Source organism: Cygnus olor, chromosome 2 (assembly GCF_009769625.2).
Source record: "Cygnus olor isolate bCygOlo1 chromosome 2, bCygOlo1.pri.v2, whole genome shotgun sequence".
NCBI lineage: Eukaryota > Metazoa > Chordata > Aves > Anseriformes > Anatidae > Cygnus > Cygnus olor.
The window spans coordinates 26,705,184-26,720,872 of record NC_049170.1 but is presented as its reverse complement, the minus strand read 5'-3'; the positions used below and the strand labels follow the sequence as shown (position 1 = coordinate 26,720,872).

At 45.9% G+C, this 15,689-nt stretch overlaps 1 protein-coding gene across 9 annotated transcripts in view; it reads right to left on the bottom strand.

Annotated features, from left to right (window-relative positions):
* Positions 1-5,269: 5,269 nt before the first annotated feature.
* DYNC1I1 (dynein cytoplasmic 1 intermediate chain 1) overlaps positions 5,270-15,689 on the bottom strand; it is a 192,323-nt gene continuing 181,903 nt past the window's right edge. For all 9 annotated transcript variants that reach the window (XM_040550237.1, XM_040550236.1, XM_040550241.1 and 6 more), the window contains one exon: positions 5,270-6,258. In XM_040550237.1, coding sequence (XP_040406171.1) covers positions 6,148-6,258 — 111 coding nt within the window. In that variant the 3' untranslated portion in view covers positions 5,270-6,147. The remainder of the gene's footprint in view (positions 6,259-15,689) is intronic.

Here is a 15,689-nt window from a genome sequence, read left to right as displayed (position 1 = left end):
GCACAAAAAAGAGATTTTTCTTCAGTCAGAAACCAGGATTGAAGTAAGCTTTGGTTTTTTGACCTTTCCCCCTTTTTTATTTTGTTTGTTTGTTAATATGTTGTAAACAATCTGACTACCTAGTCAGTCGAAGATAATGTTGGGTGTCTTCTGTGATACCTCTGAAGACTAGGATTTGACCTTTATAGAAGAAGAATGCTGTTTTCTTTGGAGGGGTGGGGGGGCGTTGTTGCCTGCGATATTGATCATAAACTGAGAGAATACATAGATGCAATATCTTCACAGAAAAATTAGGGATGTGATATCACACTGTATTGCAATATGTTGAAATACTGACATGCAAAGTGCTATATTGCTGTGTTTGTGTTCGAGTCGTCGTAAAAATTATTTTCTTGGACTAAGTTATATTCCAAAGCTTCCAGTGAAATGGAGACGTGGCAGGAGCAGCCTGCGGTACCGGCACACCTGAAGGTGAGGGGAGAAGGCCTCTCAGCCTCGTCTGTCCACCTCTCCCCAGCTGACAGCTCCTTTGTTTCAAAAATGGGTTTAAAAAAAAAGTTGCCCCTTGTATCTCTCCAAAATCAACTATCAGGGTTTTTGGTTAAGTCTTGTCCTAAAAGTTAAACTTTCTCCCTGGGAGCTGCGTGTGCCTGACGCCTGAGATTTCAGGCTCTGTGGGAGTTGTTGGACACGCCACCCCTCACCCCCCCGATGTACCTCGACAGGGATTGCTGGGGGGAAGCAGCAGCTCGGGGAAGATGCCGAGTCCGGAGCTGTGCCCGTCCTCGGGCCCTTTTGAGGCCGTGCCCGACCACGTGCCCAGGTTCGGTCGGTGGTTGCTCGCTTCTGGAAGTTTCCTTGGGAAGGGAAAGGTTTGGTCGGGGCTGCCCTGGCCGGGGCACTGCGGCCAGACACCGTGCCCTAACCCAGCTTGTGACTCAGATGAACTTCCCTGCCTCCTGCTGCCCCTCTTCCCCAGGCCTAGCAGTGCATTTACTGCACGGCCTTTACCCCGTGTGCCTGACACCCAGCCCAGGACCACGGCTTGGGTGCAGCTCTCCCGTGACAGCTCCATCCCAGCAGGCCCCAGCCTCCGGGCAGGCAGCGGGGCAAGGCCGGGTGGCCCTTCGCTCCTCCATTAGTTGTCCTCTGGGGGCGGGTCTGTCCTTCTGCACGTCTCCTCAGGGCCAGGTGAGGGGACGGAGGCAGGGGTGGGAGGGCTGAAGAGCCCCCGATGGCTCCAGTGAAGAGCCCGTGGTGGCTCCAGTGATGCGTGACCCAGTTCAAAAGGCTCCAGAGCCTGCAACAGCTCCACCCAGAGATCTCGGGGAAGATCTTTTGTGCACAGTCGGCTTCCTCCAGACACAAAAGGACGCATTCCTGCTCTGAAAAGTTCACAGGCCAAGAAATTGTCGGATTGCCTTGCAAACAAACAGAAGGCCCCGAGGCCAGCTGTTTGTCTTCTCTGGGCTTCTGGGCGAGTTATGCAAAGCGCTGGGAGGAACTGGATAAAATGTAACCTCGCTGGCTGCCTGAAAGTCCTGCTACCTCCCTGCGAGGGGGCTTGCCAAAAAAGACTGTGTGACTGTTTCTCAGTCACACAGCAGCTGAGGGATGCTTTTCTGCCTGGTCCCTGGGGAATGGGTTGGGTCTAAGCTGCCCTTACAGTGACAGCTCGCAGGGATGCCTTCGCGAGCAAACATACCACGGGCTTCAAAAATAACTTGGGCAGGTTTTTCTAAACCTGCTAAATACACGAAACCTGACAAACCGCTCCGCATCTTTCTTCTGCGGGGTCGGGCTGCTCGGGGATGCCCCTGCTGTATGCCCCATGGCGTGCTAGCGCCGTCATACTTAGCCCTGCACGGGGCTGAGGGACTCGGACGGCCACATCGTTCAAACGCTGCTGTGAAGTAGAGGCCCTGGGTGCTTCCCATTTGAAATATTTGCCGTGTTTTGCATAAGCTGGAAGACAATTTCCAGAGCCGGTAATCACTTGTAAGTTATTTAATGGTTGGGAATATCTAAATTGCAAGGCATTTGTACTTTGAGCGTCTCCAGAGAGCTTCAAACACGGCAGAAAGAACAGACGCAGCCTGGGATGAAGGGGTTTCTTTCCACCCACATGCTCTTCACAGACACGAGGTGCTTGACGCGAGGAGGAGAGCAAGGTGTTTGTTACGCTGCAGACAGGCGGCATTTTCCGATGGGTGGTAATTGTTTTGCCTGCTCCTTGTGCTACTCCTCACAGCACTAGGAAGCAGTGGCATCGCTTGGAAGACTCATTCCAAGAGCTCAGGGTGTTTTGCGCAGGGCTCTCTGGTCTCCGCTCACTCACACCCGGGCTGTGGAACTGGTGTGCTCCGGATGTGTGTTGGTGCTAGTACCGAAGTGCCTCTGCTTATGAATTTGAAGAAGAACCAGCCCTGTAAGCTTCCTGAGGCCTGGCTGCTGCTCCTGGAAGAGCTGTGGCCTTCACTGAGACTGATGCTGCCCTTGTGGTAGCAGAACCTCTTCCATCTGCCACTGGTCAGTGGGAACCATCCCACGCTGGGATGGCATCTAGCTCCCTGAGAAGTTCCCAGGCTTCCGCCGCCTCTGCTTTGTACCTGAGGGTGCTAAAGCTCAGAGGCAGCTTAGAATTTCTCCCACACATTTTCTGTAAAGAAACCTATTCCCAGGTGTTTAAACAGCACTTGAGATGCACGCTGTAATCTGCAGAAAGCACTCGTGATGGTCCAGGGTGGGGTGGGGGCTCCTCTGCTTTCAGATGTAAAGTTTGGGTGTTGGTTTTGAACCCCCCCGAAGGAAATACCTTTCAGCTTGGAAGATTCACCATGCAACACCGCCGAGTGCCTGCAGATGATGGCTCATCCCAGTTGCATTGGCTCTTTGAAGTAAAGTTTGAGGCAACGCTGCTGAGCCTCATCTCCAGCAGCCAGTACTCGGACAGTCTGTCCTTGGCGAGGTCTGCGCGCTCAGGCTCGGGAGGCAGCCCATTCCAGCCTCACCTTTCAAATGCCCCTTGGCCCAAGTGCCATGATGTGCACAATGAGTTTTGAAGCCCGTGGTCCTGGCACTCCCTTCCTACACTTCTTTTGTTGTGGCCTGGCCAAATTCCGGATTGGCCAATGCTGTGCGCTGTCTGCTCTGACCATCATAGTCTTCCTCTGTTACCATAGGGTCTCGAAGCAGAGCAATATCGTGGGTGAAATAACCCTGCTGCCCCTTTTAGCTAATGCCTTCAGCTCTCATCCCCAGTGCCACCCACACAGCTCCTTTCAGAGCAAATCCCTACTCCTCTGCCTCTCACCTGTGTTGCCCTGGCTTTGATCTGGTCACTGGAGTTGAGGGAGGCTGCTTTGCCCTTCATCAAGCACAGGACCTTTGGCTCTCCCACCTCACAGTCCTCCACCCCGTCCTAACCCTCTTCTGTGAGTCAGCCCTGCCCTTCTCAGCCCACATTGCTCACCTTCCTGCGCTGCTTGCTGCATCGCCCTTGATGAGCTTGCACTTTCTTACCCTGCTGGTGATGCAGCCCTCTCTGGCTCAATCTGAGCTCAGCTTGTGGCCTTCACTTTGCAGAAAGCTCAGGTGCCACAGCCCCAAAGCAAAGCCGGGGCTGTTGCCAGCTCGTTCTCACCCACGGGAGCAGGTGGCAGCACGGCAGCATCACGAGAGGATGGGGCATGCTCCTCGTGCTCCTCCTTCTGTTCTCTGGGTGTTTGTAGGCAAAGGGGTCTCAAGAGCATTCTTCCTCCTTGAAAATAAAGGGTGGGTTTGTATTTCTTTCCCTACCGGGCAGAGCCTGAGCATTGTCTTCTCATACTGGCTCCTTCGGAAAGCCGGTAAGGCGGAGCTATTTGTTCAGCAGCAGGAAAATTGCCCTAACAAAATAAACCTGCTAGCGATTCCTGCAAGGGCTGGGCCCAAACTGCACCACAGGGCAGTGGTGAGCAGCAGCAGGGCGTCAAGGCCCAGCTGCTGGTTGTAGGGTTTGTTGTTGTAGGGTTCACTGCCATCTGCTTCTGCTGCATGTACGGGCCCGTCAATGGTGTTGCTCTGTGGAAATCTGGGGCTTTTGCTCGCTCCTGCTGTATCCTGCTGAGTTCTGCTCAAAGAAGAGGCGAGAGGGAAAAAAAAGGTGTGTGGGTTTTTTTTTGTTGTTGTTGTTTATTTGTTTTTCCCATTGTTTCGGGAAGCGTTCCCGTTCTCACCTCTGCTCTGTGACACCCCAGTGCTGCGCTGGGGAGAAAGAGAACCTTTGGTACAACTTTCATTTGCACACAGCAGCAAATTCTGGAGCTGCTCTGAGTCATCCCAGAAGACGACTTTACAAGCTATTAATGCAACGAAGCAGGGAGAGCTTGGAAGGTAAATAGTTTCCCCTACTTCAGTTCCAAAAACTGAAATGTAATATGGAAACTGCGGAAGCAAATTTGCCATTTTCAATGCACTGTTTACAATGAATGGGAAACACCAGAACGTGCTTTAAACCTTTCCCTTTGCACCTGTGTGCTCTCTTGCACTGTGGCCATGTGCTCCCACGTGTGGATTTACTGTGACCACGAGGCCCCTGGCAGATTTGTTCTGTGCTGTGTGAATGAGTTCGTCTGGGGCAGCGCCCTGCTCACCACAGCCTCACGGGCACTGCGACATGGCCCGTCCCACCATGAAGAACCCAGCCTGCGCAGTTCCTTCCAACTACCAAGCAAGAGGACAAGGGATATCCAGCGTCTCCAAGTGATTCATTTTCTTAGACCGCTCCGGCTTTCAGCAGCACAGAGACCTCCCCCTGGTTCTGGATGCGACCATAGCACCGAAGAGCATTAGCTGATACGGCCCTAAACATGACTGCAAGCTCACAACATCTCCATTGCTGTCCACCCGCCCATGTTCCTGGCTGTGATGTTAACCTGCCTGCCCGAGTGCCAGCGCGAGCCCCTCTGGTAGAGCCTGGTGCCACTGCAGTGCTCAGCTGGCAGCCTCAACGCCTCCCTCAGCACTCGGCCGCGTCCCACCGGGCCTCAGCGAGCACAAGTCTGTGCCCACTGCCTTGGGCTTGCAGGCAGCAGATCCTGCTAAAATGTTGTAGCAGGATCTGCTGCCTGCAAGCCCATGGCTGGCCCGTCCCAGCACCCGAGCGCACCCACGGATGCAGCAACAGCACAAGCACTCTGCACGGCGGGGAAGTCACGTCCTCCCCGTGCCCGGTACCGAACGCACCGAGCGCTGCTGGCAAGGGAAGATCAACCACGCTGCGACAGAACAGGCTGGATACGTTTTATTGGCAATACTAGTGTCATACCCGGGAACCACAACCCTTTGTCAGACTGTTAGTGTTAACTTGCATGACAAGTATCAGTGACCGACTGCATCTGAAATATTGTTCAAGTGCCTAGAAATAATAGGCATCTTAAAAAAAAAAAAAAAAGAAAAAAAAAAGAAGAAAAGGAAAAGAAAGTCATTGCATCCACTCAAGCCAACCTTTATAGATCTTGCATCTTAAGCACGACTGATGTACCGTAATTGTTATGTGGACGTTAACGTAACCTCTGCAGCAGCACACAGACAATGCAGTTCTCTCATTATGCACATGCTTTAGGATCGTTTATTTTAATGCTTTCAAATAAATATGTTCCATGCAGCACACCGCAATAAATAAGGAGCAGCAACTTTCATATAGTACATCCATTCATAATGTAAGTCACCATGTGAAACACCACATCTAAAGTCTTTGGCCCAGTCCCATACAGTGAAGCACACCACATCTGCACATAATCATATCTGGCTTCATATGGATTTAATAGGACTATGCCAGAAGGGCAATGTGAGCACAAGTTTAACCAGGGGTTCCTAGCTATTAAATACAGCTACTAAGTAGTTAAAAGGCAACAACTAAACCCATAAAGGGTTGATTTGTCTTTTCTTTCTTACTTTTCAGACAGAAATATAAAGTATGAAAATGCTCTGGATATTTTCAGCCTTGCGCAAAGCCGTGTGATTAATACGGAATGCTCTGAGCAATACTGGCATGGACACTGGCATCGACAGCCACAGCAAGACCGACTCGGACACTGAACACCAGACACTCGGCGGGGGAAGGCTGCTCTGGCGGCGGTGGCGGGCGCTGCTCGTCCTCTTCCTCTAGGCCGACAGCTCCACGGCCCCTTCCTCCTCGCTGTCCGCTCGGTTGGCGCGGATCTCCACCAGGGTCCGAGCGAAACGGGTCCACTCGTCGTTGTGCGGAACAGCCAGCTGGGGGAGGAACGCAACGCGGCATTAACACGCTGTGATCTTGAGGAAAAGCTTTCTGCTGAAGCGTTCGCTGCGAAGCCTAGCCCTTTGTTAACGTGTCAAGACTTTCCAGACGATGAGAGGCTCGGCCCGTACAAGCGCATACACACGCGTGTCACCGCACACTCGCGCGCTGCCCACCCGAAGTCGGCGAGGCCGTGCCCACGAGTAATTGTTTGCAGGACCAAGGTCAACGTGCGCAAGGTAACAGCGCTTTTACAACACCGTACTGAAACCACTTTCCTGAAGTTCGTTAAAGCTCTTAACAGTAAAATAAATACATCGTGTTATTTTAGTTACCCTCCTCTACGTTAAGGAATTTACAAAAGACGCATCATAATGGGAACGTGACAGCAACTGGGGGCTGCGAGGACAGTCTGCTTTTTGAAAGCATCACGCAAGATCCATTTCTATTTAATACCACTGATGTTTCTAATGAAGAGCTCTTGAACATCAGGCTTCAAGAGGAACATGTAATCCAAACAGCTAAACTTCCTGTCAGAACTCTTTAGTGATATGGCAAAATAACACTGCAGTCAGTTCTAGCTAGATCCAACATTGCAATTTCTGGAAGATAATGCAAAGTAGGAGTGAGCTAATTATGGAAAACAAAACAAACCAAGCAGTTTTCTCAAACTTCATTTTCATTAACTCCAATTCCAGGAAATGGCAACAAACACCCACATTAACCATGCGCTCTTTTACTGCCATTTTCAAGCCCTGAGACCGTGTCCTGAACACAGTGTGAGCAAAGAGCTGTTTCGAGATCCTGTGCAGTGCTTGGTACTGAAGAAGGCAACTGTTCGGCACCGAGAAGCAATGTGACATACTACAGGGCATAAAGTAAACTGTAGTACACCTTAGCAAAAGCACGCCTTCAGACTAAAGGACAAGTAAGACCTTAGCTAACCCAGCCTGTAGTACCCAGCGTAGTCTGTACTGGCTTACTTCTTCCCAAACACCCCCAAATCTCACGCAGCTGGCTTGCTGGCTGCGATCGTCTGGAACTAGCAGGTGAGAGGCGTGCACGAAGCAGTGCGGTGTGCTGCACTGTATTAGAAGCAAATTTCTCCTCTCCTTCCATCCCTATAGCTGGAGACTGAGAAAAGGACACAGTACATGAATTAGCACACCCAACTCAAGCAAGAACTTGCATATCAGCCTGATGTTAACCCTGTGCGAAAGAGGTCCACATAAACTGCTGCAAGTTCAACCTTAATCACATGGGTAGGTATCTGCAATGCTGGGTCTAAACACCTCCTCCAGATCTCAACAAAGCCAATGAGCTTTTCAACTATTTTGTATCTAGCTTTGGCTCTACAGCCAGTATTTTGGGGAAAAATCCAGTGTACGTTTTAAAGCTTCCAGTATAGAGTGCATATTCCAATGACTCAGCTACATTATGAAGGGCTGGCATGTGGTAACTTTTTTTTTTGCCTACTGAAATACTGAATATAATACAGTTCAATTATTGATGTTACAGACCAAGAAATGCCATCGGTGTGAAGCTATGAGCCCCCAGAGTGTTGCTGGGTTGGTTTCCCTCTCTCCACCTTCCACTCATTGCACTTTTCTCCTAGTCTTTTCTAGGAAATGGCGATGGGAGTTACAGGAGCAAACCCTTTGAGACAGCTGTCTCACACACACAGATGTGGGTCTGCTGTGGTCTTTAGTTGAAAGCAAGCTCTGTGCTTTGAAGAATGTTAAGCAGAAGGAAATGCAACACCAAAGCGAAGGTCAGTTCGCCAACACACAAGGAAGTACCTGTAGCACAGGTTTGGTCACAGTCACACTCCCGTGCAAGCTACTACATAGTCAGCTAAGGGACAAGGCAAAGATCCTTCTGTTATAGATGCATTCAACATGTGTGTGTAGCAAATTCACTGTTAACTACTGCTGGTGTCCTAAAAGATTTTATTTCTCATGATGTGTAGGACACTGTCATTGATCAAACTGCTGAATGAAAACATTAATGATTTTACTACTAGGAATTAGTGAGACTTATATAAAGTGGAGCAGTATCTTAGTCAGAGGACTCTCTGAATTTAATAAAGCCTCATTTCTTCCTGTCTTTTTAAATCCCAAATGGCATTACACTGTATTAAATGGCTCAAGAAGACAGTATGTTGAAAGAAAAAAAAATCTATGTATTTATTACATTGAGATCATTTAATTCCCTCTACTCCACAGCATGGCCACAGACAAATAAAATCAAACTCCAGGCTATTACAACTTGAAAATTCTCAAACTTGAAAAATCTCCCCACAAATGTAGGTAGGCAATATGGTTAGCTGACAGATGGAGGAGGGACAGGGCCTTTTTTAATGTCTTGATTGACAAAACAATTAATGATTGAAGCGAAAGCCATCAGCACACAGATGAGAACGCTCAGCATCCACATACAATCTAATTACTTAAATCTTTGTTTTATTTTACCTTATTAAATCCTACATGCTGCATCATGCTTTCGATGAGGGGCCAGCCCTGCTAAGCGACTGTTAGTAGAACAAACCCCTCTAATAGAAATTCCTCAGGGATGGAGAGGGAAACCTTGGCAATATTGAAGTCAAGGGAAAAATTGACTTTTATTCCCCTACTTCTTTCTGTGAAGTCCCTAAAGCTGAACCACAAAAGTTATAAGGCGAAAGACCACAAATAAAAACAAAAGCATCCACAAACTCCAATTCAAATTCTTGTATGAATTAACGCTCCCCTTCCAGTCATTTTCCATAAAAGTTCTTTCAACTGTGTGTACTTACACTGACAAATGTTGAAGGCCTGTGTCCGACTGTGAACTGTCCTCTTCAGCCTTCCTGCTGAAGTAGTTACACTGCAAATACCGGCGTAAGGGTGGAAGAAACGAGGGGATACTTTGCAGAGGAAGGGCAGGGGTTTAGAGCTATTTAGGGGTTCCTCACCTGTTTGGCATTTTTACCATTTTTCTGTCCACTTCCAGTTACTACAAAGCAGCATGTGTCGAGTTCCAGCAGTCACGAACTCTACACGGAGTAGAAACATTCACCAAAGCATAATAAGGTAATATAACAACTTACATTAACATTTGGGTCATAAGGTTATTTGAATGAACTGACACTAAGGTATGGAGCAGAACAAGAAAATAAACGTTATTCAGTGCTTTCCTTTGATCCCTTCAAAGGGAAGGTAAGCGCTACCTGCAGCTAATTAATTGACTAAATTACCCACACTGCTTTAGCCTAAATACTGTGATATATTTAGGTTGCATCAGATGTTAATTCTAACGAGGAAAGACAGAATTATCAAAGCAATGGGATGACTTTAGCCAAACTTTGTCTGTTCAGCTGTTGGAAGAGAGGTAGTTTTGTCTTCTGTCTAGCTTTTAAAATGTCAAGAGTTCAGGCTGCAAGCCTATGGACCTCCAAGTGTAACTACAAGTTTACGCATCCAAATAAACCTGCTTCCGCTTGCGAAGTTACACGTGCTCATCTGGTTACAGGAGGGAGAACTCAGTACAAGAAAACATCTTACCAAGATGTTACCAAAAACACTGATTCCATTTTTTATTGGGTGAAGCTATTTAACTCAGGACAACTGGGGTCCTGTCATTTCTTAAAAATCAAATCAATGTTTTCTTTATATCACTCTAACCTTTTTAGACACCCCCCCATTCACTTCCATAAAACATTCCTCCAAAAGCACTCAGTATCTATAAAATTGGTATCTGTAACTGTTTATATATGATCAATAACATATAACATACTAAACACTATACACATTTAAGATTTTATTTCGGCTAGTCCACAAACTGTTTCTTGATGGCACTCAAAAGCTGATTTACGTGATGCAAACTCTCAGAACGAATTTTTCCACCAACTCCACTACCATGATTTCAGACATGCAGACTTCAGGTGAGAAAAGGTAACTGCCAGGAATGCCCCTCCTGACCGAACGGTGCAGCACAAACACTGCTGGTAAAGGAAACCCTCCCCGGGCAGCACCTCCCAACCAGCAGGCCTAGACCCCCATGTGAAGTGAGCTCAGCTGAACCCCAAAAATGAGACTGGCTGTGTGCTGGACAAAAGGATTATAAATTAGGAGTTGAGATCTCCCTCTCCTCTTGTTCAGCTCCTTCCCCACAACTAGCAGTAGCTGGACCCTGCCTACTAGTCCTGGCCAACTAGAAGCCCCTTGTCTCTAGGATCACTCGCAACCCCTTCTGTTTTGGTGGTAATGCACTGAGCTGAGCTTTCAAGTCTGGAGATGGTCTTAACAGCGTCTAGATTTGGAAAGACAGGATTTGTCTAGTTGGATCACGCAGATCAACTACAGAAGGTTGTTTGTTTTCTCCCTATCTTTATCAGAGTCATGAAGTTACAGTAGACTTAGAAACATAACAGCTTAGAAGCAACTGCATCCAGTTTTGGGTATCACAACTATTAGAGTGTCCAAAGGAGGGCTACAAAGGTAGTGAAGGGTTGGCAGGGCAAGACATATGAGCACCAGTTGAGGTCCCTGGGTTTGTTCAGCCCACAGCAGAGCAGGCTGAGGGGAGGCCTCATGGCGGCCTGCAGCTCCCTCATGAGGGGAGCGGAGGGGCAGGCGCTGAGCTCTGCTCTCTGGGGACAGCGACAGGACCCGAGGGAACGGCATGGGGCTGGGACAGGGGAGGGTCAGGCTGGGTGTTAGGGAAAGGTTCTGCACCCAGAGGGTGGTCGGGCACTGGGCCAGGCTGCCCAGGACAGTGGTCATGACACTGAGCTGCTGGAGTTCAGGAAGTGTTTGGACACCGCTCTCAGACACATGGTTTGGTTGTGGGTGGTCCTGTGTGGAGCAAGGAGTTGGCCCCTTGTGGGTCCTTTCCGACTTGGGATATTCTATGACTCTATGAAGGCTTGTAAAGCTTAAAGGCAAGATTGTTTCAACTTGTGCCTATTCTGCACTTGTAGATAAAGGGTAAAATAACCAGACTCAAGGGTAGCAACAGCCAGGATCTTCCTGATGAGCACCTGGCTTTGCCCGGCCCACAGGTCAAAGTTCCACGTGATGTACCTTGGGTGTGACAAAATCCTTACCTCGCAGTGCCACCACAGAACCTTTGGATATCCGAAACTTCTGAGGCCTCGGTGTTACCTGGGTGATCACCCTAGCCAAGCACATTACTTACCTGCTAGTCTTCCAGCCCTGAACCACAAACGTGCTCCCCTTGATGCTAACACTGACCAAGGAGATGGCTTATACACGCTCTGGTAAGAGAATAAGGGAGTTCCCTCTCTCCCTGAGTCTCACCAGGCAAGCCAGTCACATGTAGAAGCAAGAATGGGGGTCTCATCAGGAACAGCCTCCTACATCTTCTCATCGAGGCAGAGATTTCCTCAGTGTGCACAGCTTCCAATCCACACACCAGAGATAGTACAAACACAGACTGTATTTCCTGTGTTTTTTACAGAAACTGTGCTCTTAGGAACTTCACCAAACATTAATACTCAGAAAATCTTCATGCAGAACTCAGGAAAAGGAGATGCTCAACACCAGACACCTGTCAACACCACCAGTTGTGCCAGCTAGTGCTGGGCTACCCAAGCAAGCAGAAAAACAACAGAAAAACAGTGCCTGAAGACACAAATCAGCATAAATTTAACTTCATTTTCAGATTCAACACCTGGTAACACTTGTCCTTTTAATTTAGGTCTACTTAAAAAAAAAAAAAAAAAAGTTTTTGAGCCTGAACAACACCACCGCAAAACGAAACAAAAATCCAATCTCTGAATATGGCTTTTAGAGGAATCTATCCAGGAGGTTGAAATAAGATATTATAACATATTTTAAGTTTTTCAGTATATTCCCCTCCTATCCATCTTTTTTATTGCTGAAAGTGTTTCAGCTCAATTTGTCCAAATCTCTGTATAGCTTCAGTTTCCTTGAAAAAACACTTTCCAGCAAATGAATTATTCAATGAGGATATTTCACTTGATTCCTGGCTCACTGCCTTTCCTGGAGCCTCTAAGTCTTTGAGATGAGGGTGGACAACTCTTTCTGCCTCCATCCCTCCATGCTCTTGTCCAGCACCGCTCTCCTGTGAGGGCTGCGGACTCTCCTAAGAAGAAGGAAAAACACAATAGCAATTTCAAGAGCAGCACTTTGGAGTAGATGGCTTCCCAAACTCTCAGAAGGAGCACAGTAGACTCTATTCAACCTATTTTATTTCTTTTTAATGACTGTACCTCATGGGTCAATTTACCTGTCACTATGATACTGGTATAGAAACTGCAGCACCGATTACTGGTTAAAGGACTGTGCAATCCGAATCACCAGGTTAATAATCATATTTTTTCATCTTCACCTGGAGTTTGGATACCTCAGATGAAAAACAGGCGCAGGAAAGCCTTTCTCAACATCGTCTCTGACTCCTGGGTTAATATGGAGGACTGAATTTTTCCAACCCAAACGATCTATAATCGCCTCTAACACACACGTTCCCTGAACACAGGTGTAAAAGGAGAATCTGAAAATGAAGCGTTACACCACGGCTTGGAGCAATCTGCCAAACGTATGTGGTCTGCAGACGGCCTGCCGAACCGTATTGCCACACACTGTTTTCAATTAGACATTTGCAGACGAGCCTGCATGGTGGTCCAAGATACACTTTAAGGGTGATAGAGGTTCCCGAGTCAAAAATAGGTGACCCATTCAAACAGTTTATATAAGTACAATGCTTTATTTTTTATTTTCTTATTTTCGCATCTAGAAAACCTTATTCTGACCTAAATTACGCGACGGGTTTCTATAGATAGTCACTGTACTCTGAGAGATCAGGAACTTTCTGATCAACGTGCATCCTTTATTAGTTGCATTTGGGTTTTCTGCTGTTTGGAGGTAGAAGTTGGTCTTATTTTAGACAATCCTATTGACTTGTCTCCACTTTGACAGAGCTGTATGTGCAAAAAAAAACTTCACATTCAACAGGGAAAATCAAAACGACATGAAAATTCATGCTCCTCATATCTAAAATGCTCTGTTGCTATTATAATTTTTGACAAAGGCAGGTTAATCACTCTTTGAAGAGCTAGCTAATTAAAGCACGAGAAAACATTCAGATTAATTTGAGTTTGTGAAAAACAGCAAGTACAGCAAACCAACTTTAATGACTGAAATCTTAGAATTCACACTAAGTTATCTCTGTGTGTGGTTTATCACCATCTTTATATTCTTTCAGTTTAATAACATCACCAAATAAATGCAGCTTCAGAAGAACATCATTTTAGCTCTTTTCCCTAGGTAGAATTTTTGTCAACCTATATTGTCCTTATCACCTTCTAAAATTACGTGCTGCATTGAAAAGAAATCTGCTGCAAATACTTTGTGCAATGGATTAACATCTGAATGCATTTATGACACTGTAGGTAAAAATATTTTATGATGATAAAATATAACTATTTCAGTTTCATCTTTTCTACAAAGTAGAACAGACAAATCGGTCTAATTCTCTGGGTAAAAGGGAATACTTGTGGGATGACGATCATAATGCTTACAAATCAGAAACAAGAGCGATAGTTCTCCTTTAAACAACTGATCTTATCTTCCAGAGTTCAACAGATGTTATTATCACTGACAGGGAGGTAAAATCAGATATATAGATGTAAATATTAAATATCTTGATACACACGCAGTCAGCAGGCATGCACCTATTCTGGCCCTGGTCTTGCCCCGCAGAATCCATTACAGAATGCCTTTGACATTTTTCTCAACCTATATGGATTTCTTTTTTCCTGAAAAAGCCTATATTTTTCCAGGCAACACCCTATGCCACACACATGGATGGAAACAAAGTGGGAGGTAATATGCAACGGAATGGCCACCAAAGTAACCAAGAGCACCCTTTTCACATAACTATAGTACCACTGTATTTAACTCTTGGGAGAGCTGAGCATCACTGCTAACAATGGATGAAACCACTGGCAGGAACTCAAACCCCACATACTGCATGCAGATGATTTTAATAAGACACAGTGTTTAGACCACAAAGGATACACTCCAGAGTAGCTCTATATATATTTGTTTACTTAATTGAAGGGGTGGAATACCATAGGCAGCCTAAATACTGCATTTATTCTATGCACAGCAGTCAGTCTAGTGTCACAGACACAGTATACACCACCCTTCTATGAAGTTAATTACTTAGCCCTCGTCTAGATTAATGTCTGTTGTGATTTATTTCTTTGCAATTCACCAGCAGGCTCTGATTTAACTAGTGCTGCCATAGTAAAAAGAAGACAAAATATTAGTTTATATGACAAAAAAGCTTAATCCCAAACAGAAACAGAACATAATTTCAGCAAAATTCAAGTTTTTCTCCTAAGGAGAACAGTAGCTGCTAAATTGTTACATATTTGATGGCAAATTGTGTTTTGAATACAAAACAAACAATGGTGTTATTTTAATAATATACATGTAAAGAGCAAAGATGCACTGTGTAAAGCTCCTACATAGGAATCCAAGCTTTGAATGCCTACTAATTTTTTTACTAAACTTAGTCGTCTTTGTCTCTAGCAGTCATCTTGATGCCAGGCTAACAGGAGAGAGGGAGAACAAACTAAAACAGTCTGTAAATTATACATACAAGACACACAAATGCACGTTAACAGAACAGAAAGACTGCAGGCTCTTAACACTTCAAAGATAGGAAATGTCAAAGTTAGGGTTAACTCCCCTAATGCTACTCATTTTGCATTATGATACCATCTTTAATCTTTATCAAAAAAAAAAAAAAGGTAAAAAAAAACAAAACCTGTGCTGGAAGCAAACACCAATTACAGAAAATTTCAGCCTGGAGGATTAGTACTTGATTGGGCATATGAAAAAGAAAACAAGGAAGTGGAAAGTATCTTTAATTGTAGACAACACTACAGTTCCACCTATAATATCAGAGTTGGCTCAGACTCTCCTGAAATAATTCGAAAGAATGATGTCCGAGCTACCAAACAGATTTTTCCTCCCTCAATTAATGTATCGAAATGCTGTACTTGATATCAACTACAGAAGATAAAACGTTGAGTAACTCCAAGACTCTTGAAAGAGAGGATAAAGTTGAAATTTGGATTACTATTGTTTGCTTAGACCACCTCTTAAAATACGAACTTAAAACTATAAGCTTATGGACTAGTCTTAAGCTATAGAATTTCCACATAACACCCGGGTGTTTTTGCCAGGCATGCTGTGGTAGTCCTCACCTACAGATCTACTCAGGTCCTTGGAGACGAAAGAAATTTAATATAATTCAACAGCTACAAAAGCAGAAAGAGCATCTGCTGTGCTTCAGAAAAGCTAATAATTTTGCTACAGAAGAGGTGTCCTAAGCAGCAAAGTTACAGTTCCTACCTTTCCACCACTTCTGCAGTGCCACCAATTTACAGGTT